The sequence below is a fragment of the Pezoporus flaviventris genome, unplaced genomic scaffold (assembly GCF_033815535.1).
Source record: "Pezoporus flaviventris isolate CSIRO_AGI_PZ_B2104156 unplaced genomic scaffold, CSIRO_AGI_Pfla_v1 ptg000041l, whole genome shotgun sequence".
NCBI lineage: Eukaryota > Metazoa > Chordata > Aves > Psittaciformes > Psittacidae > Pezoporus > Pezoporus flaviventris.
This window is the reverse complement of record NW_026892589.1, coordinates 1,392,212-1,417,708: the sequence shown is the minus strand read 5'-3', so window position 1 is coordinate 1,417,708 and position 25,497 is coordinate 1,392,212. Positions and strand designations below refer to the sequence as shown.

Here is a 25,497-nt window from a genome sequence, read left to right as displayed (position 1 = left end):
CCCCCGGCAGGACGCCCCAGGGGACATGGGGGGACCCCCCCACCCCGCAGACGGGAGCACACGGGGCCGCAGGCGCCTTTACACAATCTGCTTTATTTACCTTTGTACAAAACCGTGTTTCCCCGCTTTATTTTACAAAGCCACCCCCCAACCCTCAGGCAGGAGAGAGGGGACCCCAAACCAGGGAGGGCATCGGGGGGGGGGGGGGGGGGGGGAGAAGTGCTGGGGGGGAGCCCCGGGATACGGAACGCTGCCCTCGAGGCTGAGGACATGGGGAGGGGCTTTAGCCCCGTGGTCTGGCATCAACCCCCCTGCTCCTGCAGCTCCCAACCTCGGTCCCTGTCCTGCGACGGTTACTGCCACGGAGGAGTAATAAATAGGCTCAAGTGAGTAGGTACATTGGGTACTACAGGTAGGGCTACAGCTCGATATATCCTCACTAGATAAAGAGGAGCAGGGTGAGGGGTGCCCCCGGCTCCCCACACCCCCCCAGTGCCCCTGCGCCAGGAATGAGTGCTCAGGAACTGGTCCTGGGGCTGGCAGAGGGATGGAGGCAATGGAGGGACCCTGGGGGCAGTGGGTCACGGGGCTCTGGGACAGGGCAAAGGGACCAAGGGGCACCCGGGATCCCCCAGCTGTGGGGAGGGAGCTTGGGTGGCTCAGCCACCCCTGCCAGGGCTCCCACCGCGCATGGTGCCAGCACCGAGGTGGCCCCGTGGGTCACCACAGCCCCTGCATACGGCGACCCTGGCGTGTCCCCATCCCTCTGGTGCCGGGGGACACGGGTCCCCACGCAGCCCCCAGCAGCGGCCTCCAGCCGGGTCCATGCGTGCCGTGCTGGCCCTACAAGTACGTGTCCTCGCTCTCCCGGGAGCTCAGGCTCTCCTTGGACTGGTGGTGGGGGGAGACCTGGGGGTGCAGCAGCTCCGGGGCCGAGCTGGGCGCCCCATGGCCCTCGGCCCCGGGGCCGTTGGCGGGGCCGGCCGGGCTCTTCTCCTTGCTCTTCTCCTTGCTCTTGCGGGCCTTGGGCACGGGCGCGGGCCCGGGGGACACGATGATGGAGGGGACGGGCTCCAGCGCCTTGCGAGGGGGGGGCTCGGCCTCGCTGATGGCCTTGGCGCCGTGCAGGCGCGGGGGGCTCTTGCACTGCAGCTCCCCGTGCATCTCCCGCCACTTCTTCAGCTGGATGAGGTGCTCCCGCTCGATCTGACGCTCCGTCACCGGCAGCTCGATGACCTGCGGGACACGGCTCGGGTCGGCACTGAGCCGGCTGGGGGCACCCCCCAGGGCGGAGGCAACCCCAAATCCAAGCTCTCTGGGGGCTGCCCCCCATGCTACACCACCCCAGTGCAGTAACTGGGCAGCACTGGGATCCCAGAGCTCCCCCAGCACCTCACCTCCTGCACCAGGAAGGTCTCCTGCATGATCTTGGGACTGAGAGCCCTCAGCCTCTCCATGGTCTCGTACTGGCCTTGGCAGGACTTGAGCTTGTCCGAGGAGCCCAGCGTGTGTTTGAGCAGCACCAGGCCCACGCGGAAGATGATCTTCACCCCTGCAATGGGAGAGGTGAGGCAAGGAGCACCCAGCAAGCAGGGTGATGACGCTGCCACCGCGTCCCTCAGGTGCTGTGGGACACCTGAGGTCCCAGCCCTGCCAGCAGTCAGGACATACAAGAGGGTGGATTTAGGACACACGTGTCCCCAGACCCCAAGCCAACAGCCCAGCCTCCACCCCAGGCACGTGGCTGCCCCAAACCTGCCCTACAACAGGTCCCACGTGCCAGGTACAGGCAAGCAGGCACTGCAGAGCTCCTGCTGCAGCCCCAGGTGCTGTCCGTGTGCTCACCCCGGGACGAGGAGGAGGACGGTGGGTGAGGAGCTCCTACCTTCACAGAAGAACATGTCCCAGACGCGCAGGACGGAGCTCCAGGGCAGCGTGCGGGAGAAGGCGCACATGAACCACTCGGTCATGTAGAGGATGGGGTCGATCTTCTGCTTGCTCAGGTGCTTGTAGGCCACGGGGGAGACCTTGTGCAGCAGCGAGAAGAGGATCTGCCCATCCAGCTGAATGGCCTCCTGCAGGGACAGCATCCAGAGGCCTTAACCCCAGCACAGCCCTGGGACCAGCACCCAGCCCCACCGCAGGAGCAGCCACCCCCAGACCTGGCTCCTGCAGCAGAGCTGTGCCCCACGGATGCTGGGAGCGGGAGCGCCCCATCCCTGACTGCGGAATGCTCCCAGGTACCACGGCACAACGCGGACACTGTGGGAGCTCCCAGGACTCCCCCGCGCTCCCTTCTCCCTCCAGGGCGAGGAGCTGAGGGAGCCATCAGAGGTCCCCGCCGCCCCCAGAGGCACCACGGGCCCTTCACTCACCAGCTTCTCGCTGTAGTAGCCGGGGAGATACTTCTCACAGATCTGCACCAGGCACCAGAACGCTTGCTGCGAGCCAAGGACAGCAGTGAGTGCCCAGGGAGCAGCCCTACGGCTCCCTGTGACCAAGGGAGGCAAGGGGCACCCCTCAGCACCCCCCCGGGCCCCAGCTCGTACCTCGGCTGGCATGTGCATGAGCAGGACGGCGGCGATGGGGGCCTGGGCCTGGCAGTAGCCCTCCTCGGGGCGGTACAGGGTGTACGCCTTCAGCACCCGGAACAGGTCCTGCTGCCTGCGGGGACACGGGGACAGGGAGCTGGACACAGGGCACGGCAGTGCCCCTGCAGAGCCCATGGATGAATCCACACTGGGCATCCCACGGGGACCCACCACCAGCCTGGGATCCCGCTTCCACACACCACCAGGGACACAATAACCACAGCTCTGCGCACAGAGGCCACATCCTACCCGGATCCAGAGGTAAGGCAGCGAGACTGCCATCTCCCATGGGTGCTGGCTCAAGCTGAACCATGGCCAGGCAAGGACACAGCTGCAAGCACAGTGGCACAGACACTCCCCAACACACGGGGAAGGACAGGTCCCCGGTGACATGGAGACAACAGTGGCCACCTCCTCCCTCCCCCTGAGGTCAGAGCTGGTGCTGAGGGCTGCGCCCCATGCACTGAGCTCCTGAGAAGCCATCCTGCTTTCAGCCTGTGCCTGGATGCCCTGGGAGCTGTGGAGGGGGGACACACGGCACCCACCCCACAGTGCTGGTCCAAGCCAGGGCTCCAGCCCGGACATGCAGCAGCTCCACTCACCCGTGGCCTCCACGCGAGACAAACATCTCATGGAAGGGAAACTGGCGGTGGAGATCCCGCTCGATCACATCCAGCCACTTGGGGTCCCCCGTGAGGAGATCCAGTTCCTGGGGAGCACAGAGCCGGGGTGAGCAGTACGTGACACCAGCACGGTGCCAAGTCCATGGGGCTGGGGGAACGGCCTCCAGGCTGGGCCTGGCTCTGCCCCAAACACGAGCCCCACCAGGCTGTGGGTCAGTGCACCCTTGAGCCCCCCCCAGCAGAAACAAGCAGCATCTGGGACTCCAAGGGATGCTCAGCCCTTGGGGGAGAAGGAGTCGACCCAGCACTTCCCCACAGCAGCACCCCACGCACCAGCACCCCCTGTAGCAGCACTCACATCAAACTTGCCCATATTCTGCTCCAGCTTGACCTTGCTCCCGGACAGGTACTGCCAGGCCCGGCCCCGCAGCGACGGGGGGATCCCCTTCTGGCACCGCAGCCGGATCTGCAGGACACACACAGCTATCACCCGGAATATCATGGAGCAGCCACGGGCAAAGAGGCCCCCGGGGCAAGACTGGAACGGGGCTGAGCACCACCGGCTGCCCGGGCACAGAGGCACAGCCTGGTTTGGGTTGAAGGGACCTTGAGGCTCATCCGGTTCCAACCCCTGCCACGGCCATGAGGGAGCTGCAGGCACTGCCAGGAGCCAGCTGAGGGTTCGTGCCCCACAAACAGCTCCAGACAAGCCCGGCTCTGCCTCAAAGCAGGATCCACTCTTCCCTGTGAGGGTGCTGAGGCGCTGGCACAGGGTGCCCAGAGAAGCTGTGGCTGCCCCATCCCTGGCAGTGTTCAAGGCCAGGTTGGACACAGGGGCTTGGAGCAAGCTGCTCTAGTGGAAGGGGTCCCTGCCCGTGGCAGGGGTTGGGACTGGATGGGCTTTAAGGTCCCTTCCAACCCATACCCTTGTATGGTTCCTTTCATCCTGTGACCCTGCTGGGAGCTGGAAAAGCAAGCACTGGAGCCAAATGGGGAGCGGGTGCTCTCTCCCTGGCACAGCCAACGGGAAGCACTGGAACCACACAGGAGCACTCTCCAGGCTCCAGTGCAGCCCTCCTCCGACCCAGGGACAGCAGGGAGATACACGCAGTCGAGCTCTTGGCCTTTCCCCCCTCATTCCGGGCCGGCTGGGCCCCAGCTCTATGCATGGCCAGCTCCATTCCCAGAGCCAGCCCCTGGTTTCCTTGGCACTGGGCACCAGCAGGACCAAAGTCCAGCGCGGCAGCACCAGCACCTACCCCACAGCAGGGCTTAACCCTGCTCCTGCCAGGAGGGACCAAAACCAGACACCCCCAGTGCTGGGACATCAGCAGCACCATCTCCCCATGGACCCTGGCCAGCACACGCAGCATTGCTGGGCCCATCAGAGCAGTGCTTCCAGCAGTCACCCCGCATAACACCCTGCAGATCCCCAGCACGGTCCCACACCTCCCATTCCCACACGGGGAGCTCATCCCAATTGCCAGAGAAATGGGATGCCAGAGCCCCCACCTCCTCCCTGGCATCTCCAGCCTGCCCAGAGCTCCTTTCCCTTTGCTGCTGTAGCTCTGGAGCAGGTTGTTTCCAGGCAGCCGGGTGCAGCTCCCTGTCCCCAGGGGGCTTTTGCTGCTCCCTCCCCACGGTGCTGTGTTTACCGGGGCAGCCCCAGTCCTGCAGGGCCTTTGTGCCTGCAGGAAGCCCTCGGGCGATGCCCACTGCAGCTCTGCCCTGCTGCCAGCTCCCTCCCGGAACCAGCTCCCCTTCCTGCTGGCCCAGCTGCCAGGAAGGAAGCTGCCCTGCTGGGCTCAGGGCAGCCCCTGCAGCTCCACAGGCGCCGGAGCCAGGCACCTCATCTCCTTGGGAACCCCAAGCATCTCATCCCCATGGCCTCGGTGCTGGGGGAACCCGGCCCCTGGATCCCACTGTGCTGTTCCAGGGATCCAGAGCATGTCCAGGCTGAGGGAGGCCAAAAGTAAAGAGCAGTCTGAGTGCTGCTCATGGGTCCGTCCTCGTCTGGGCTGGCACAAAGGGCAAGGACCAGCTCTCAGTGCCAGGAAGGACGTGAGGCCGTGGTTCCATCGGGATCCAGGCCAGGTGGGTGAGGGAGGGAGCGATTTGGGATGCTGTGGAGCAGTGCAGGTGTGGGTGAGCCCGGCAGGGCTGGCCCAAGGGATCCCTGGGCTGTCAGCCAGCCCTGGGGCGTTCAGAGGCACAGGGAGCAGCCACGCGGCATGGCCCCGTACCAAAGCAGCCTGGCTCCTGCCAGAGCAGCAGAGGCCAGGCCTGGCTCCCTTCCCTGAGCAGCCCCAGAGCTCCAGGCACAGAGCAGCTCTCTGGAGATCCAGATCCACCCCCAGCAGTGTCCAAGGCCAGGCTGGATGGGGCTTGGAGCTTAAGGGTGACTTTAACCTGCTGTGCTTCCCTGTGAGGGTGCTGAGGCGCTGGCACAGGGTGCCCAGAGAAGCTGTGGCTGCCCCATCCCTGGCAGTGGTCAAGGCCAGGTTGGACATAGGGGCTTGGAGCAAGCTGCTCTAGTGGAAGGGGTCCCTGCCCGTGGCAGGGGTTGGAGCTGGAGGAGCTTTAAGGTCCCTTCCAACATAAACCAGGCTGGGGTTCTGTGATTCAAGAGTCTCTAGGCATCGTTTTTTGCTTCAAGACACTCAGTACAGCACATCAGCCCCATGGAGACCCCCGGGAGCTCAGCCCAAGCAGAGGGAGCTCCTCTGCCAGCCCTGCTTGCTGCCAGAGCCCTGAGCCCAGCCTGGGCACGGCTGCAGAGCAGCAGAAAGCACCCACAGAACAAAGGGCCTGCTGCCGTGTCCCGAAAAGCTCTCCCGAACCCTTTGTGAGCAGCCAAGAAACAGGAGGGATTCCTGAGCTGAACAAGAGGCTCCGAGCAGAGACAGCGCTTCGGGAGCACAGCACGGAGCCGTGCCAGGAGGCTCTGCCAGCGGGGTGAGGAGGAGGATGAGGAGGACGAAGAGGAGGCCCTTTGGCTGCTCTCCGGCAGCACTGGCTGGTGCCAACAGCCTCACTGCTTCCAGGGGACACATAGGACTTCTGCATCCCATCCCATCCGATCCCATCCTACCCCTGGTTCACAGGCTCAGGTCAGGAAGCAGCCAGCCAGCACACGGCACCACGGGTCTCCCTGGGACCCCAGCCTGCAGACCAGCATCACACACACCAGCCTCAAACATTTCCTACCCGGAGTCTTTGTGTCTATGAGATGCTCAAAACAGAAGTTTCCACGAGCCAGCATTCCCCTCCAGGAACGGGACACAGGACACAGGGTGCTGGCTGCCTCGGGGGGCATGGCTGTCCCTCCTCCTGTGCTGGGGCAGCCCCAGGGGACGTGGCTGTCACCCACTCACCTTCTTGTGTTTTTTGGCCATCCACTTGTCCCAGTTGTTGAGCATATCCAGCCACTTGGACTCCCGCTGCCGCAGCACCTCTAAGGGCACCTCCTCCAGCCTGTGGGAGGGGGGAAGAGGCCATCAGTGCAGGGCCCCCCAGGTACTCTCCAGCACCTTGCATCCTGTGTCCTCACCCCGCACAGAGCCCAGCCAGGACACACTTGAGCTGGAAGCACTCAGCACCCATGACACCACAGTGCCAGCACAGAACCAGCTCCAGACCCCTCCGGATCACCCTGCACTGCACCCACTGCGTGCTCGAGCATCCCTGGGGAGCTGTGCCCAGGAGAAGGGCACATGAGGAAGGTGAGGAACTGGGAAGCACATCCAGAGCCATTTGTGGAGCTGAGCGCTGGCTGCAGGCAGGGAAAGCTGTGGCCATAAGCATCATGTCATGCTCGAGCTCCAAGCCTGGCGCTGCTCCAGGCCCGGCACCGAGCCCGGCAGAGCTGAGGGTCCCCCAGGAGGGAGGGGAGAGTTTTCCAGCACGGCTCAGCCGAGCCAGGAACGGGAGTTAACCCTCCCGAGGCAGGAGGGATGCTGCTGCGACGCCTTCAACCCCCCCCGGGCATCCTCTGCCTTCCACCATCAAGGAGATGGGTGACAGAGAGCTCAGCCAGGCCCTGGGCAGGGACACCCCAGGGACAACAGAAGCTCCTCAAGACATCAGAGCCAACCCCAGCAGGCTCAGCGCTGCCCACAACCACATCAAATCCTTCCTGAGGACCCAAGGACCACAAACCGGCGCTGAGCATCCTCCATGGAGCACAGGACACCCAGGCCCTGTCCCCTCCCGGAATGCGGGAAGCCCAGGGCCGCATCCAGCTGGCAGCCCCCTGCCCAGCTGCTCTGCTGGATCCCACCCTCTGGAGCCAGGATCCAAAGGGAGCCAGCACAGGGGATGGAGGGCGCTGGCCCCGTGCCGGGGCTCTTGAGGCGTGGGAAGCGTGGGAGTGCTGGCCCTGGGCCTGCTGGAGCTGGGCCAGCCCCGAGTGGAAGCTATTACCAGCTGCTGGCAGCGGGCACAGATGGGCACCAGAGGCACTTCATATGGCCCAGGCGGGGAGGACGGGGTGGGGGCACCCACACGAGATGCCCTGTGCAAGAAGAATGCTCCTCTGCGTGTGACAGCCCCACAGCTTGGCCCTTCCCGGTGCCCCCAGACCCTCCGCGGGTGCTGGGACCTCCCACTTGCCCTCCCTATGCTTCCCCAAGACCCTTCCGGTCAGAGAGACCCCAGCTCTGCCAAGGCAGAGGGAGACTCTGAACTCCTGCTTATCCACTCCTGGACAGATGGAGAGCGGATAAGAGCCCTGGAGAAGGGCAGGATTGGACCTCAGCGCATCCATGGGGCACAGGAGGAAGGCTCAGGCCCCAGTGACTGCAGCCACCACGCTCAGAGCAGCCCAGAGCAACCCCTTGCCTCCAACACCAGGAGCTCCAGCAGGTGAAGCTGCAGGGACCAGGACGTCCCCAGGGACACGTGAAGTGCTGCCGGGATGGGGTGCAGCAGCAGAAGCCACCCCGCTGCTATGGTGCTGAGCCATGAGCAGGGCCAGGGGTCATCCCCCAGCGCGATGCACCTTGTCCAGCACCAGCAGCGAACCCCCGGTGCCTTCTGTCCCCAGGGTCTGGCCCCGTAACACCCGAGGGGCAAACGCTTTGCTCCGTGTGCGAGGGGAAACTGAGGCCCGGGCCGCAGAGCGGGCGGACCACCCGGGTCACATCCAGCCACCGCAGGCCTTGCGCTGCCCAGGGCGTCGCAGCGAAGCGCGCCAGGCACCGCACAAACACGCTGCCGAACCAGCCCCGAGCACATTCCTGCTGCCAGCACCGCCCTGGGCTGCTCCCGGCCCCGGCTCGGGCTGCCCGGCTCCCTCCCAGGGCTTCCCCGCTGCCGCCTGCCCCCGCAGAAGGCCCAACAACGGCCCCGGCCGCCCCCGTTTCCCCGCTGGAATCCGGCGCTCGGAGGAGAAGGGGCCCAGAGGCACCGGATCCCCGAGGTTGGATCCACGGCGCTTCCCGGCTCTTCCCCCCCGTTACCGACCCCGAGGAGAGGCCGCAACACCGCTGCGGGCTCAGGTTCAGCCCCGGCCTGCACCGCGGGCGCCCCCGGGGCACGGCCGAGCTCTGCCCCCCGCCGCGGGTACCGGACCCGCCCCCCGCCCCATTCCCGCGGCGCTGCCCCCCTGGAGGCCCCGCGCCCCGCCCCGGGCGCTGCCGCTCTTCCGGGGCGCGGGGCCGGGCTCTGCGGGGAGCCGGGGACAGGCCCCGGGGGACGCTCCCGGCTGCGGCCCAGCCCCGCGGCGCGGCCCTGCGGGTGCCGGCAGCCGCTCCACCGAGCGCCCGTTGACGCGCGGCCCGCCCGGCCCGGCCCGGCCCGGTCCGACTCACGGCCCCTCGGCGCTGCGGCTGCCCACGATGAAGCCGAACTTGTCGACGCGCCGCTCCTCGGGACCGCCGCCGTTGACCTCGGAGTCGGAGCCCAGGGAGCTGAGCTCGTCGGCGCCGGGCTCGGCCAGGCTCTCGCGGGTCCCGGCCAGGCTGTGGTGGCGGCCGCCGGGCGAGCCGGGCCCGCGGCTCTTGGCCATGGCGGCTCCGCGGCGCCTCAGCGCTCCTCCATGCCGCGGCCACGGCGGCGGCCACGCCCCCAGCCGCCCGGACACGGCCCCGCCCCGCGCCGCTATTGGGGGGGAGCGAGCAGGCAGCCAATCAGCCGCAAGGATGGAGACGGGGAGAAGCCGCCATTGGCTGAGCGGCCGGGTGGGAGCTGTCAATCAGAGTGACAGCGAAGGGAGGCGGCGGCAGCGGCGGCGGCAGCGGGGCAGGGAGCGGGAGCGGAGCCGCGCCGGGGCTGTCAGCGGGCACACACGGGGCCGGTTGGAGCCGGCGGCACGCAGCGCACATCGCACCCCATCCTGCCCCAGCCCCGGGGCTCCCGCCGCCGCCTCACCCTGAGGCTTCCTAAGCGGCAGCATCGTCAGAGCCAGCCCCGGCCGGTAAAACACAGCAGCAACGGACACACGGGAGACGGCAACGGGCTGGGAGAGGCCCTGGGTGAAGCTTTCGCAGGGCTGGTCCATAGGGAGCAGGCACCAAGCTCCATCCCACCTACAGACCCTTCACGTGGGTCCTCCCCATGCGTGGACAGCGCTGAGAGTGATGGGTTTGGCCCAGGCAGACACACTAGGGTCCCGTTCCACCATTTACGCTGATGGAAAAGGCTGGCCAGGCTCCACCTGAACTATTCCTAGCAGGAAGTGTTCCTGCAGGAGCAGCGGGCCAGGAGCTCAGCCCTGCTAGGATGAAAATGGCACCTGAGCACAAGGGCAGTGGCAAAGACACACGCGGGATCACATACATGTGGGATCAGGGAGCATCAAAGCACTTAGCCCCACCAGGCACAGCTGGAGGAGCAAAGCTGGGTGACTGCAAGCCCAGCCCCACGCCGGATGTCCAACACCACTTCTCCATTTGAGAGCTTTCCTGCAGTTTGGTTTTACATTAGCACCGGTTTGCATCGACCCTCTCGTGTTTTAAAGCAAAGCAAGGCCATTGCACACCTTTGCTGTGGGGCAGGAGTACATTCCCAACGGCAGGATGCTGACACGGGCTCACCACAGCCAGGGGACCAAGGCCACCACGAGGCACGTTCCCCAGAGCAGAAGGACTTGCTCCCAGGCCAGAGGAGCACACCAGGGCAGAGGAGGCTGGTGCATCCCTCCTCATGCTGCATCTCTCTCCCCTTAGCAGGCAGTAAGGCAATGAGGATGTTGTGGTAGTGCCTGACCACCACTAAGAATAATAATAAATCCGTGGTTTTGGATTATCCCAAGAGGAGAAGAGAAGCACCCACACCACCACCAACAGCCGCTCCTGCAGTACCTGTCCATTAACTTGTGTGCTGAGTCTGTGGATCAGCCTGCAGCACAGCTCTGACAGAAGCACAGAACAGGATCTCCACAAGCCCAAGGTGGCAGCTGCACAACACAAAGCACAAACCCCCTTTTCCAATCAAACTCTAAATTCAGAGCAGTCCTTCTGCCCACACACACAGACAGCAGCATTTGTGTGCATTATGTTTACACCTAAAGCATAAATCACAGCATCACAGAGAGTGCCAGCGCCTCAGCATCCTCACAGGGAAGAGCTTCTGCCTAAGAGCTCAGCTCAGTCTCCCCTCTGGCAGGTTAAAGCCATTCCCCTTGGCCTGTCCCTACATCCCTTGTCCCAGGCCCCTCTCCAGCTTTCCTGCAGCCCCTTCAGGCACTGGAGCTGCTCTCAGGTCTCCCCTTCAGGAGCCTTCTCTTCTCCAGGCTGACCCAGCCCAGCTCTCTCAGCCTGGCTCCAGAGCAGAGCTGCTCCAGCCCTCACAGCAGCTCCGTGGCCTCCTCTGGACTCACTCAAACAGCTCCACATCCCATTTGTGCTTTACATTGAGGAGTAACTCCGGATCACCGGGGGAATTTTAACCAAACCCCTGTCTTGCAGCCTTTCCTGGAAAACACAAGGATTTCCTACAGTAAGTGACAAACCCCAATGTACATCCATGTAGCCCCTGCAAGTGCTGTGAAGCCAGGCACAGCTCCATTCACGCCACCAAACCCCGAGGCACCACAGCAGGACAGACGCCTGCACCAAGAGGTGTTTATTAAAACAAACTGGAGGCTCTACAGAAGCAGCACGAAGCTGTTTAACACACACAGACCCAAACACTCCTGCTCAGGGAGGGCAAGTTTCCAAGTCAGGGTTAAACTGAGAGGCTCTTGCAGAGGGATCCAAGACAGGGAAAGAACAAGGGGCTTGGCAACTGTGTTGAGAAGGAAGAAGCTGTCAGGAAAAGGTGAAGTGAAGCAGCAAGCAGCACTCAGACAGATGACGGTCAGTGTAAATCCCTCAAAGATGGATGTACTGAGCTGGGCACCATCTCAATGTTGCTTCAAGAAGGAATTCAAGCAAATCATGAAAACCTTATAGACCAGGTCAGTCCATTTACACATTTCAGAGCTCTTTTAACTTCCCCTCTCCCCCAAACACAGGGTTCAGCATCTGTCTCATCAAATTAGAGCAGTGGGAATAGCCCCTAAAAGACTGGAAGACTCAAAGGGTTGGGATTATACAAGTGGCAACGCAGCCACTTTATGCCTCTAGGCTCCAAGGCTCCTATTTCTTTCTGCCTCCTCTCTCTTTGAGGGCCAGGTGGATGAGGGAGCCACTGGTCATGTTGTAATAGGCCAGAGAGTTCGAGTCCTTGATGAAGATGCCCTGAGGAGAGGAGAAAAAAAAACAGTCAAAGAAGAACTCTTACTGCTGCCTTCCCACAAAAGCCCAGAGCCAAAGCCCTCCCAGCCATGGTGACAGCACAGGGGGTGACAGAACAATGCAGGCTTTGGAAAAACCAGGACAGATCCCAGTGTCTTGGAAGAGCAGCACTGGAGGAGGTGGGGATACAGGAACTGACAATACACACCAGATACCTTCACACACACACACAGAGTCACCATCACAAGTGAAGTTATGTAGATGCACAGAATCCCAGCCTGGTTTGGGTTGAAGGGAACTTAAAGTTCCTCCAGCTCCAACCCCTGCCACTGGCAGGGACACCTTCCACTAGAGCAGCTTGCTCCAAGCCCTTGTGTCCAACCTGGCCTTGAATGCTTCCAAGCTTCCTTTCTCACCAAGGGTTAACACATCTGCCCACAGATGAACACCCAAGCGTACAAAGTTCAGTGCTCAGGCAGCAGGTTGTGCCTGTGCATGACTGGAAACAAGACCCCCCCTGCAGTCCTGTGTCCACCTCTGGGGCAACAACACAAGAGGGACGTGGAGCTGCTGGAGTGAGGCCAGAGGAGGCCTTCTCAGGGCGTCCAAGTTGCTCTCATCCACCTTCCCAAGCACATACAACAGGCCTGCAAGAGGAGACTGACACACTGAACTGCCAACTTGCCCCAGTAAAAGAAGAGGCTGACTTCAGAGAAAGGCACCAAGCCCAGAGGATTCATCTGCTGCAGCAACAACTCAACAGTCCACTGATGCCACCTATTCAAAGCTAGTCCTGCTGTGCAGTTCTGTATTCGAAGGTGCTGCACAGCCAGGAACATGATTCCCTCTGCTCCCTGCAGCACCCCAGGAGGTGCATTACCAACTTCCTCTGATAAAAGTCGGTTTGTGTGTGAGAAAGCACTGCCATTAACAAGCAGCATTCCAAGGGCTTCAACCCACCTCATACTGCAGCTTCTGCTTCCCAGCCGGCATCCCCGTGGCCTCGTGTATCTTCACCTTTATAACAGACACCTGGGGAGAAGCAAAGAGCTTGTTCAGGGGGTTTTCCCTGTTGTATGGGTGTACCCACTGCTCCCCACACACACCCCCTCACGGGAGGATACAGCCTGGGGAGCATCCCGAGGTTTACAGCTCCCACCATCAGGTCAGACGCTGCTCCCCAAGGCAAGAGGCTCGGAGCACGGGGAGGAAGGGGGCAGCCAGGTCCATGTGCTACATGCCTGGTCCGAGAGGGGCAGGGTGAACACCAGCACTTGGCCGTTCAGCTTCCATTCAGTCTTGTCCTGCATGTTGGGAACCTGGACTTTGACCGTGACCGGGCCCTGGAGGAAACACAGATAATGTCTCAAGGTGAGGAGGCTCTGTACCGCGATAACTGAGCACCAGGCACGGTGTTTGCTCCCAAGACCAGGCACTATCTTCAGCTCCCAGTAAACATAAGCCTCAATGATGGGAAAAAGCCTTCACTGCTTCCAAAACAAAGCATTCAGCTGGATTTCTCTCATGCCTCCCTCTCCTCAGGCACCACAGGCACTCACAGCCCTCCTGAAGGACTCAGGACAGCGCATGCTGATGGCAGCCCTCAGGAGAAGGTTCAGTGTAACACCCAGTCTGTGTTGTTACGGAATACTCACATCACCACAGTCATGCTGACACCGAGATATTGAATCTCCTTCCACCTCCAGCTCAGCAGTTCTTAAAGCCTTATAAGCACCTTTAGCTCTTCTTTGCATTACCATAAACCCACCTCTCCCTGCCCTCAAGTGCAGAAGGGCACCATCCCCACACACTGCTGGAGTGCTGCATCACTCTTCCCAGCCAGGCACACAGCAGTTTGGGAATGCCAGCACCTCAGGAGGTCACTCCCTCGTGCACACCAGCTCCTCTCCGTGCAGTGAACTGGCTTCACATCCCTGTGGGGCTGCAGAGCCCAGGGTGTCAGCACTCTCTGGTGCTTCTCTGTGAGCAGTCATACACACCCGTACCTTGTTCCTGCGCAGGAACTCCTCCTCTGGGATGAGGCTGTCCTCACTCTTCAGCTTCTTCGAGACAGGCTCATCCTCCATGGGTGGAGGAGGGTGCACAGGAGGCATCGGTGCCGGGGAGGGAACCGGAGCCACGGGAGGAGCAGGAACAAAGGCTGGAAGGGGGCAGAGGGACACAACACAACATGCAGTCAGCACTGAGACACAGCAGGCACCCCTCAAACAGAAGCTCTCTGAGCAACCAGCAAGGGCTGAAAATAACCAGGAGGGTGCATGGAGGAAGGTCACACAACCAACAGCAACATGCAAACTTCAAACATCAGAACTTTCATAGAGGGAAACAGGCCAGGAAGAGACAATAAGCAGCCAAAGAGCTTCCTGCAGATCCTGCAGAAGAGCAAAGGCTCCGAGCTGGGCAGACAGCAGTGCCAGCACCTCGCTTTAAAGCGGAAAAAGAAGGGGAAAGGGAAGAATTGCCTTTTCCATTGTGCTTTGCAACTCTGGAACACCTAATGCCATGAGGAAAGGGGCCAAGTAACAGCTCTTCCTCCCAGCTGCAGCAGCTTCTGCAAGGAGCTGCAGCACCCAGCAAGGTGCTGGCACATCCTCTTCAGCCCAGGGCCTTTGGGGTGCTTCCCCTTCCCCTGGGCAGGCTCGTGGGGACACAGCCACCAACCAGTGACCCCCAATTCACTGTCAAGTGGCAGGAGGAGCTTTGAGCCCTGCAGCAGTTGCTGTGAAGTAGGTCACACCAAACACCCCCAAACTCTCACTGATGGGGGTTGGGGCCTGCAGTGCCACCTACACCTCTCATCCCAGGCACCAAAGGCACAGAATGGAGCTCAAGCCTGTGCTGGCCAGGACTGAGCTGCTGCTGAAGCAGCACTCACTGAGCTTACCTGTTGGCACGATCATGGGGGGCGGGCGGGGGCTCATGATGGGGGGAGCAGAGGGGGGCATGGGCACCACGTTGATGCGTGGGGTGTGGATGATGGGTGGCATCGGGGTGGCGATGACAGATCCTGGAGGCAAACGGACCACAGATGTCATTGGGGGCCGAGGCATGACAGGGACTGCAGAAACCACAGCAGCACGCACGGGAGGGGGCATCTGCAGGGAGACAGGGTCACTTCATTAGCAGCAACACAGAATGGGATAGGCTGGAAAGGACCTTAAGATCATCCAGTTCCAGCCCCTGCCACAGGCAGGGACACCTTCCACTAGAGCAGCTTGCTCCAAGCCCATGTCCAACCTGGCCTTGAACACTGCCAGGGATGGGGCAGCCACAGCTTCTCTGGGCACCCTGCGCCAGCGCCTCAGCACCCTCACAGGGAGGAGCTTCTGCCTTATAGCTAACCTGAACTTCCCGTTTCAGTCTGAACCCATCACCCCTTGTCCTGTCACTACAGTCCCTAATGAAGAGTCCCCTTCCTCATCCTTGCAGCCCCCTTCAGACACTGGAAGCTGCTCTGAGGTCTCCACACAGCTTCTCCTCTCCAGGCTGAACAGCCCCAGTGCTCTCAGCCTGGCTCCATACAGGAGATGCTTCAGCCCCTGCTCATCCTCGTGGCCTCCTCCGGACTTTCTCCAACAGCTCCACATCCTTCTTATGTTGAGGACACCAGAAGTGCACACAGAACACGCAGGAATGCTGGGGGCTGTTCCCAATCCTGGCTAAAATAACGTGGATTTCTGCAGGCCTAATGCTTGCTGGGAACCTCAGGCACAAGCTGCCTGTGAAAGGCTCAGGTGCCTCATTAACAAAGGAGATGGTTCCTCCTTCCCTCAGCACTCTGGGTGCCACTTTCAGTCAGGGAGCAGAGCCCCTGGGGCAGAGAGTCACCCGGAGCAGCTCTTACCTGCAGCTCCTTTGGTTCTGCAACCTGCCTGTTTACACCCAAGACAGGCCCCCACCCTCCCTGTGTCAGCCACGCTCTCTGCCTCCGAGACTTCACCACCCAGGCTCTTCCCCTGCCCAGCTGCTCATATCTTTCTGATGCCTCCAAGGACAAACCACTTCACCCGAGTCTTGTTTCCCATTTTTAACAGCAAGTTCAACATTCTGATGTTTCCAAATGAATCTTAAACTGTCCCTAGGCCTGTTTATAACCTGCTGTTATAACCCTTAACCTTCATCAGGACTCCCTTCTAACTGCGGCCTTTGGAAGCCCAAATACTCACTGTGGGGGGACGAGGCACAGATGTGATGGGCTGAGCACTAGCAGGGGGATTTGATGCTGATGAAGGAGGGGGTGGCTGGGGTATCTCATTGGGTTTGCTGGGCCCGATCTTCTCCTTGCTGTCATCTTCTGGCACCAGTCCCTTGGCCTTATGGATCGCTTCAATCTGCTCTTGGAGGGTGATATTGGCCTGAGCAGCCTGTTGTGTGCGGGCCATGCTGCCTGAGTGGCCATCCCAGGTCACCTGAGAGGATAAAATACATCAGAATAAGCCTAACCTCAGCCTGTCCAGACTGCAACGTGAGCTGCAAACACATCAAGAGAGCAGTCTGACAGCAAGAACACATGTTGAAAGACTTGTGTGTCTCTGAGCATACAGAATACTCCAGGAACCTGCTAAAAACAAACCAACACTAATGACCACTCTACCTTTTCCTCTGGTTTCTGGATTTCCTCTTCACCAATCTTTTTACCAATGGCAGTCTCTTCTACACCAAAGATATCGGTACGGCGCTCTGCCAGCTGCTTCAGGCTGCTTTCAATGTCCAAACCTGCAAGCAGCAAGAGAAGTTCTTATCTCAAGTGACAGAATCAAATGTGATCAAGCTTCTGCCCATGATCTTTATGGTACCTAATGGCAGTCTCTTTAGGAGACTGCAACTGCTGCTCGGCAGCCGCCTATGCTCTTTGCCTTTAACTTCACAGAAAGGCTTTCATGTACTGAAGACAAATGTAGCCCCAGAATCAGCACGCTGAGGAAAGCAGAAAGCCACATTTAAGATGGGTCTTTGATATCAGAGAGAGCTAGGGGAGAGATGGGGTGTGCTAGGAGTGCACAGAACTCATCCAGGAGCTGGGGTTTGCAAACCACAGTTCTCCCTGAAGCTGACCTGGGGCATAGACCTCATCATCACTCTGCTTTTCCCGGATGGAGCGGTCGCGCTGCTCAAGCCACCGAGGATCCAGGAGGCCAATCCTCATGTGCTCCTGCATTTTACTGGCAGGAATCTTCTCTCCAGTGATGGGGGAAACAAGATACTCGTCTGGAGCTGGGGCGGGTGGTAACGGCTTGGAGGCTGGAAAAGAAGAGCACAGCGTTGAAGCAGCCTGGAAACAAATGCTTTTGTGGTCAGTGATCCCCACCAGCCTGACCTACCTTTGGGATCGTAATCCTTCCTCACGATGACCTGGTCTGGTGTGGGAGGAAGAGGCGGCGGCATCGGGGTTTCTGGAGGAGGAGGAACCTTCTGACCTTCATCTTCATCATCTGAGCCCTTATTTAAACCAAACCCAAAAATGACAACTAAGTTCCAGCAGGCAAATACCCACAGACAACATTTGGGAAAGGCATAAACATCTTGTGCAGTGCTGGAAGAGCTGATGCTGCAGCTGCAAAGAAAGAGACAGAGCTTCTCTGCCTCTGACACCCACAGTGGTTCCTCTGGATAAATCCCAGTTCAGCAGACCCAGAAGAGGAAGCAAGATCCCTCAGCTTCCACATTAAAGACCACAGTAAGCAGGGGCTTATGGTTAGCCCTGCTCTTGTTCCTTGTGACCACAAAACAGCTTAAACAGTGGGTGGAGGAAGAGTCTAAAGTGAGTCATCTTTCAGCATTCCAGACTCTGCAGAGCGTGGCCCAAAGGCCTGCTCACAGGAAGATAAAAACCACACCATGAGGTGACAGCAACACTGCATTTCTCTCTTGGAGAAATTATATTGTTCATGGAAACATCAAAAATAGCACATTCCAACAGAAACGGGTTGGTCTGAAGTTCCATCAGAAAGAAATCTCATTTCCTCTAGGAACTGAGGAACTTCTTACAGTGAAAAGGCACCAAGAAGCACACAAACTTCATGGGATGCAAGTAATGGGTCTGTTGGGTGCTTACCTCATCCATATCCTGCACTTGTGTGTCTTGATCCAGCTGGGCTGGCGGCTCATCTGTTTTCTCTTGCTTTTCATCTTCCTCATCTGACTCCACCTCCATCTCCACCTCCTCACTTTCCCCAAACTTCTCATAACGCTCCTGGATCAGGATCCGAGCTCCCAGCTCTTCTGGAGTGGTGGGAGGAGGGAAATTCCCTACAATGCAGAAAACAGAGCTCCTGTTTCCCTATCCCACTTCACTGCTCCATGCACAGACAAGTATGAACCTCCTGAATGAAAAGCAGTTTCTTTATGCAGCAGTGGCATCAAGTATCTCCTTGGAGCCAAGGTACATAAAAGCAAAAGGATGGAGCCTATCCAGACCAACATCAGCATGACACATGAAGATGAAGGTACTTATAGGTAGAATTTAAGAAGTACTTAGGAAGAGAAGGCTCTGGGGAGACGTTAGAGCAGCTCCAGTGCCTAAAGGGGCTGCAGGAAAGCTGGAGAGGGGCTTTGGACAAGGGCCTGTAGGGACAGGCCAAGGGGAATGGCTTGAACCTGCCAGAGGGGAGACTGAGCTGAGCTCTGAGGCAGAAGCTCTTCCCTGTGAGGGTGCTGAGGCGCTGGCACAGGGTGCCCAGAGAAGCTGTGGCTGCCCCATCCCTGGCAGTGTTCAAGGCCAGGTTGGACACAGGGGCTTGGAGCAAGCTGCTCTAGTGGAAGGTGTCCCTGCCCGTGGCAGGGGTTGGAACTGAAGGTCCTTTAAGGTCCCTTCAAACCAGGCTGGGATTCCCTGACAGGTGAAAATGCTGCCAGAAAGTGAAACAAGTTCTGCTGTCCTGGTGGAAGTGGCAAAATGGACACTAATGCAGTCCTGGACCTAGCTCAAGGGGAACATTAATGACTTCAGAGACAACCCCAACCCTGGTGTCACTAGAAGGCTTGCCCCACGTCTGTAAACCCCGAAGTCTGATAAAACCAGCACTTCGGGACACAGCACCCGCTCAAAGAGAGCAGAGCTTCACAGAGGTTACAGGGCTTCAGTACCTTGCTCACTGGGTTGAAAGTCAACTGTTTCCACCACCACAAAGTCATGCCAGTCAATCTGGGCATAAGCCACACGCTCCTTTTCTTTCTCCTCCTCTTCCTTCTTTCTCTCTCTCTCCTGGAACTTTGCCCACTCCACTCTGTAATACACCTGCACAAGCAAAGCACACACCGAATGTCAGACAAGAGTCACAACACACTCACCCCTACAGCACCTAAAGGCTCCCACTACCAACCCTTTCAGGGCAGTTACACAGGCAGTAGTCCAGAGGCCTGGCACAACAAAGAACAGTTACAACCCTGTAATTCCACCTTTTCGAAGGAAAAGCCTCAGCGTGATGAAGACAGAAGTCAAAGTAATAAAGAACAACCTGGAAGGACTCCAAGTGACTGAGAGGTCACAGTGAAGTTGCCTGAGAGTGAAATATTCTCTAAAAAGTTTCATGCAGTTCCTAAGCCTCTGCTGCCACCCCTGGCACCAATGGTAGCCAGTAAACACAACTGCAGTACCCTGTGTTCAAGCGGCTGCAGAGGAAACACAAGTTTTATTGCCTGTGTATTTGCGTTTGCTGTCAATAAACCAGAAACACATGAAGGTGAAACACTCAAAACATCACTGAAACGCTTCTGTACGTTTCCCAGGCATTACCTGATCAAGGACTTCCTTGGGATTTTCAGCCTCCTTCTTGAGTTTGAGGAGCAAACCTTTGGGTGGGATCAGGATCTGAAACACATGACACAGGACAATGGGTGACAATTCTTTTTGCCAGAGCCTCCTTAAAAGCTATTATTCTCTTTCCTCACACCAGCAGATCCCTGGTGCTACATTCCACATATTCTACTGCAACCCTCTTATTACCTATCCCTCCGGCCTGCACTTGAAAATACTCCCTCCTGGCTTTCCAACTATGCTCTATACTTACAAACCTTGTATTTCAGTAGTGGCTGGTATTTCAGCTCTTATATTTCAGTAGTGGCTGGTACATTTAAGTAACAGCCCACCGTGTTCAGCACCACACACTGCCAATGATACGAGATATCCACTCTACTTACAGTGGGATTTAAAGGACAGACCCATAGAATCCCAGCCTGGTTTGGGTTGGAAGGGACCTTAAAGCTCATTCAGTTCCAACCCCAGCCATGGACAGGGACACCTTACACTGGAACAGCTTGCTCCAAGCCCCTGTGTCCAACCTGGCCTTGAACACTGCCAGGGATGGGGCAGCCACAGCTTCTCTGGGCACCCTGTGCCAGCGCCTCAGCACCCTCATGAACCTACAGATGTTTCCAGTGTGGCTGCTTTGCAGCACTTCAGTAGCCTCCAGAACTCAGCACTGCTGCTGAGCGCTGAACCTGGTGGGTGAGCTGCCAGGGTACCTTGGTGTACTGCTCCACCAGCTTCGTGAAGTAGTTGAAGAGGCTGTGCTGGGGGCGAAGGAAATCAAACTGGTAGTTCCTCTGCTCCTTCTGCATCAGCTGCGTGAGGAACTGCCGCCCATTGCGCGCCACGAACTGCGCCGTCAGCTTCACCACATCCAGGTCGAAGGCGGAGATGGAGGGAGGATCCGCAATGAACTCGAACTCTGGAGGAGGCTCTTTGGGAACCACTGTCTCCTGGATCACCTGGGCCTGCACCTGCAGAGCACAAGGACATAGCTCAGGCACTGCCCTCAGGAAACCATCACCAAACACTTGGAGAACCCCTTCTCCTTTCAGCTGCTGCGGGAAAACAACACCAGAGATGCTGGCAGCTGCAAGGAGGAGGAAAGCTGGTACCAGAGGGTGCCATCTGGACATCTGGGTTTGGGCCTACTGTGAAAACAAGCATTGCTCCACCAGCTAACAAAGCTGGAAGCTGTCAGGATGTTGTTGTAATCCTGCAGGACGGGCAATGCCACACAGCATGACTGCTGGGTGTGCAGTGCATGTGGAAGACATTCAGCCAGTGCCCTTGTTCCAGCCAGTATGGAAAAGGCACAGCTAGGCAAGACTAGCAACACTCTGCATCCCACATTTTAAGGGGAAGTTGATCCCTCTGGCAGGAAAAAAGGAAATGTTTCTACAAGACAAGCCCAAACTGAACTCCAAGACTCTAAAGACTTGCTTATAGCAGGAGTTCTAAATCCACCCAATCTGAGTGATCACTGGTGTAGGCACCATGTCAGTCAACACATATTTGTCATTAAAAAGGACCAAGTAGAACAATAAATTGGTTCTTCCCCACCCAACTTTGAGTTCAAAGCAACTGAGGGATGCCCATCTGCAGCAAACCAAGTCCCAGACACTGAACGCCAAGGGATCACTGCTGGCTTTCTTGCAGATGTGTAACCAGCTCCTCGTGCTCCAGACCTCCTGCTTCACATCACGCTGTGGGTCACCAGGGAGAAACCAAGTTCTGTGCCCGAGTGAAAGGGACACTTACCTTCTGTGGCAGCTGCTGCTGGGCAGTCTGCTGCTGCTGCATCACCTTGGGAATAGCAGCTGAGGGCTCCTGGGCTTTGCCCTCTTTGAACTCACTGACTTTGTGCCGGTAGTAGGCATGGTAGGGATCGTTGGGGTTCAGGAAATTGAACTTGGGGTTGTTTATCTCATTCTGGCGAATTCGAGCTTCAAACTCTGGCCCATTTCTGGGGAGGAAACAGAGGAAGTGTTCAGGTGAACAGGCATCAACTCCCGGGTAAAGGTCTCTTTCTTTTGCGGTAAGATGTGTTGATCCATCAGCCCCTCTCAGTAACTCACACCCAACAGCTCCGCACACACAAGTTAAAGGCACTTGTCCTGATTTAGTCTGAACACTTCACAGTGAATGTTTCTTCAGACAGTTCAAACCTCGGCAGTGTTCCACAAGCCCATCCGGCCACGGACAAACAAAAGGCCATTTACTGCACTGACAGTTTATGGGATGCAGTTTATAAGTTACTTCCTGACCGATTTGCTCTACTCACGAGCTTTTGGGACCAGTTTCACTTCCAGAAAGTTCATATAAGGAAAAAAGTAGGTAAGGAGCAGCTTGTGCAGAGGGTGAGCATGGCAGGGTTGCACTCACAGAGCCCTAAGCTGAGGTACCATCCATTCCTCTCATCCATGTATCTGGGGGCACTTGAGGCAGAGCATGTTTCTCTTCACATCCTCTGGTTACCTCTGAGTCTTGTTTGGACACTCCACCCCTTCCAGAAGAGGAGGTCTCTACACTATTAAAGGATAAACAGCCCCTTCCACACCCTCACAGAAAGCCATGGCTCCCTGGCAGCACTCAGAGATCAGTTACACAATAAGTGCTTTTGTCCAGAGCAGCAGCCAGTAACTCCCTTAAACCCAGAGAGACGAGTGGCCCTTTCCAGTGAGGTGACAGCACAGTGGGCGGCTGCTGGATGCCATGGAGGTTAAGAATGAGCCAGGTGAGGGGCGGCACCTCCTGTGGTACCCACGTGCTGCAGCAGGACCAGGATCGAACTGCCTAAGACCTCATGCGTTGATAAGACTGAAATCAGATAACAGAGCTGCTGCGAGGGCTGGGGCAGCTCTGCTCTGGAGCCAGGCTGAGAGAGCTGGGCTGGGTCAGCCTGGAGAAGAGAAGGCTCCTGAAGGGGAGACCTGAGAGCAGCTCCAGTGCCTGAAGGGGCTGCAGGAAAGCTGGAGAGGGGCTTGGGACAAGGGATGTAGGGACAGGCCAAGGGGAATGGCTTGAACCTGCCAGAGGGGAGACTGAGATGAGCTCTTAGGCAGAAGCTCTTCCCTGTGAGGGTGCTGAGGCGCTGGCACAGGGTGCCCAGAGAAGCTGTGGCTGCCCCATCCCTGGCAGTGTTCAAGGCCAGGTTGGACACAGGGGCTTGGAGCAAGCTGCTCTAGTGGAAAGGGTCCCTGCCCATGGCAGGGGTTGGAGCTGGAGGAGCTTTAAGGTCCCTTCCAACCCAAACCAGGCTGGGATTCTAGGAATGATGCCAGTCAGCAAATGGAAGAAGCCCACATGAGTCAAATTTTAGTCAGCTTTTAGACTCCTCCCTACATTTCAGATCCACTCCCACCCACCACTCTGCTGGTATCCACACATCACAGGAGATCCTGTCCTAGGGGAGGATCAGACATTCCCTGGAGGAGCCTCTCTCCCCGTGGCTCTCAGGGGAGGGTGAGATGGGGCTCACGGAGCTGAGCACAAACAGCGGTGGGATTTAACCTGGGGCTCACCACACAAGCGAGGAGCCTCGCTACAGGACTGGGACCTCCTTCAGCTTCCAGAGCTGCACAGCCATTAACACCAAAGAGGAAAAGCAGGAAAATCCCTGGAATTGTGAGCCAACAGCAGTGTCCATTACCTGGCTACGAAGCTGGCAGTCTTGTCCACAATATTCCTGACTTCTGGAGGAGGGTAAATAATTCCAACCACAGGCTTGGCTGGGGCTGCTTCCTCTTTCGGCTCCTCTTCTGGCTGTAAGGAAAACCAGTAAACACACATTTATCTGGTGCCCTGCATAGGAGCTGGCACAGAGCTGAGCCTTGGATTTAGTATGGATAATGTTGGTAACACACTGGTGCCTCCCAACTCCAGCAACGAGCCAAAGGGAAGAGCAGGGCCACAGGAAAACATCTTCGTGGTGCTTGCAGCCAGTGAGGATGCTAAATTCAGACAACCTCAAATCAAAAAACCTGTGCAATCAAAGCTGAAAACAAGAGAAGGAACTTCAAATACTAGTGAGCAACGTGTGTGTACCAGCACCAGGGGCTGAAAAGAGCCTGGAGCGCTGGAATCCCTATTGCCAAGTGGTTGATCTCCATTGCTTCCCAACTTCACTGGGAGTAACAATCCTAACACAGCTTAACTGCCAGAAGAGAGACTGAGATGTGACGTTAGGAAGTTCTTTCCTGTTCTGCATCCCCCTGCTCAGGGAACGCCAGGTCAGAATGAAGTATTCCAAGCAAACAGCTCTCGAGGCCACTGCTCTCCTTAGCTCCCGGATCCCAGAGTTCTTCCCAACACAAGGCTCTGGTTTAAAAATCCTATCCCACAGGCTCCCTTTGGCGGCTCAGGGTGGGTGACAACGTGGCTGCTTACCCAGGGCACCACAGGGGGCTTGGGAGGAAGGTCAGGCCCCTCCATGCAACCAAAACAAGCGCTCCCGGTGCTCTTCCTATCCCAGCCTTGACCCCACGGTGCTCTTCCTATCCCAGCCTTGACCCCACGTAGCTTTAGGAATGCCAAGCAAAGAGGAACACCTGGAGCACTCCACGTGGGAATAACTGAGCACTGCTGTACAGGCTGGGAAGCTTGGAATGCTCCCAGAGGCCTGGGGGACCACAAGAAACTAGAACCTGAATGATCAGCCCTCATTAAACCGAACACAGCTTTTCATCCCACGGCAGCTGCATCAAAAGCTGGTTCATAGGGAACAGCTCTGCAGGGCATTGTTCTCAGGGTAATTCCATGAGGACCCAAATGACGATCCCAGAACCCTCCCTGCAGACGGCTCTGTCCTCCTGCAGAGCAGCAGCTCTTTGCAGGACACTGACGTTCCTCCCCCTTCCTCACCAAGTGACTTCCACAGGAAAAGCTGTTACAAGAGAGCAGGTCTACGGGAAACGTTTATAACCTTAACAGGGAAGTGTTCACATTCCAGTCAAGCCACTGGCTCTGCACAATCCCCCTGGCTCCAAGGCAGAACGAGTCAAATACAACCTTAACCGAGAGTGCCAGGTGAAACGTGCCATAAGGAGCTGCAATTCACATCCCCACTTGCTCTGAACACCACCTGGAGGAGCAGGATAAGGCAGCACCACGCTGGGAGCTGTTTTCACTTCAGCACCACGCTGAGCTGCCCGCGGGCGCAGGGAACCCGCTGGGTTTTATCTGCGGGAACCACGGTTTTCCTCGTGTGCGTTAGGATCTGCCATCGGCTCGGGTCCCGGCGCTGACGCTGTGGTGTCAAACCCGGCCAGCGCAGCAGCCCCTGCCCATGGGAGCCCAGCTCCCACTCCGGGACAGCCGGGAAAAGCCTCTTGCTGAAGTGAACGGCGCCGAGAGCGGGGCCAGGCCGGGAAGCACAGGGGGGCGGGAGGGGTGCGAGCCCTTCGGACGCTCTTCCCCCGCCCACAGCTCACCACAGACCCGCAACCACCGCCTGGGTCCGCAGGGGGGGCTCGGGCCTACCCCGCGACCACCCACAGGCGGGTCCGTGCGAGAACCGCGAGCAGCCCCGGTACGAACCGTCCGCCTGCCCGCCCCCAGCGCGGCCTGCCCCGTACCCCCCCCCCCCCCCCCCGTGGCTCGCACCGGTTTGCTGTCGGCGGGCGGCGCTGGCTGCGCAGGCGCCATGGCCTGCACGGGTCCCGCGGGCATGGCGCTGCAAGGGAGCGGGACCGGGACCGGGAGCGGCGGCACCGACTGCGGCGGGCGAAATGGCGGCCGGGAGCTGCGCCGCGCTGCGCCTGCGCGCCGGAAGTGACGACGGGGAGAGCAGAGAGCGCGAAGCGCGGATTAACGGGGAGGGTACGGCCGCGGTGGGA

The 25,497-nt window shown here is 58.6% G+C and overlaps 3 protein-coding genes across 3 annotated transcripts in view; 1 reads left to right on the top strand and 2 right to left on the bottom strand.

The window, feature by feature from the left end:
- IQCD (IQ motif containing D) overlaps positions 1-25,497 on the top strand; it is a 138,770-nt gene that overhangs the window by 30,881 nt on the left and 82,392 nt on the right. The gene's annotated exons all lie outside the window — the stretch shown is intronic.
- TBC1D10A (TBC1 domain family member 10A) lies at positions 222-9,295 on the bottom strand. Its single transcript, XM_061465729.1, has 9 exons — positions 9,025-9,295; positions 6,589-6,688; positions 3,573-3,680; positions 3,194-3,300; positions 2,550-2,664; positions 2,376-2,441; positions 1,886-2,075; positions 1,398-1,552; positions 222-1,236 (listed from the first exon to the last, which is right to left on the bottom strand). The coding sequence occupies exons 1-9, from the start codon at positions 9,219-9,221 to the stop codon at positions 844-846; spliced, it is 1,431 nt and encodes a 476-aa protein (XP_061321713.1). The 5' UTR covers positions 9,222-9,295; the 3' UTR covers positions 222-843.
- Positions 11,262-25,353, bottom strand: SF3A1 (splicing factor 3a subunit 1). The gene is made up of 16 exons (XM_061465728.1): positions 25,265-25,353; positions 23,313-23,425; positions 21,422-21,626; positions 20,377-20,634; positions 19,649-19,723; positions 19,000-19,150; positions 17,969-18,162; positions 17,235-17,352; positions 16,969-17,154; positions 16,508-16,629; positions 16,080-16,322; positions 14,798-15,008; positions 13,899-14,053; positions 13,134-13,235; positions 12,853-12,924; positions 11,262-11,895 (listed from the first exon to the last, which is right to left on the bottom strand). The coding sequence occupies exons 1-16, from the start codon at positions 25,328-25,330 to the stop codon at positions 11,794-11,796; spliced, it is 2,373 nt and encodes a 790-aa protein (XP_061321712.1). The 5' UTR covers positions 25,331-25,353; the 3' UTR covers positions 11,262-11,793.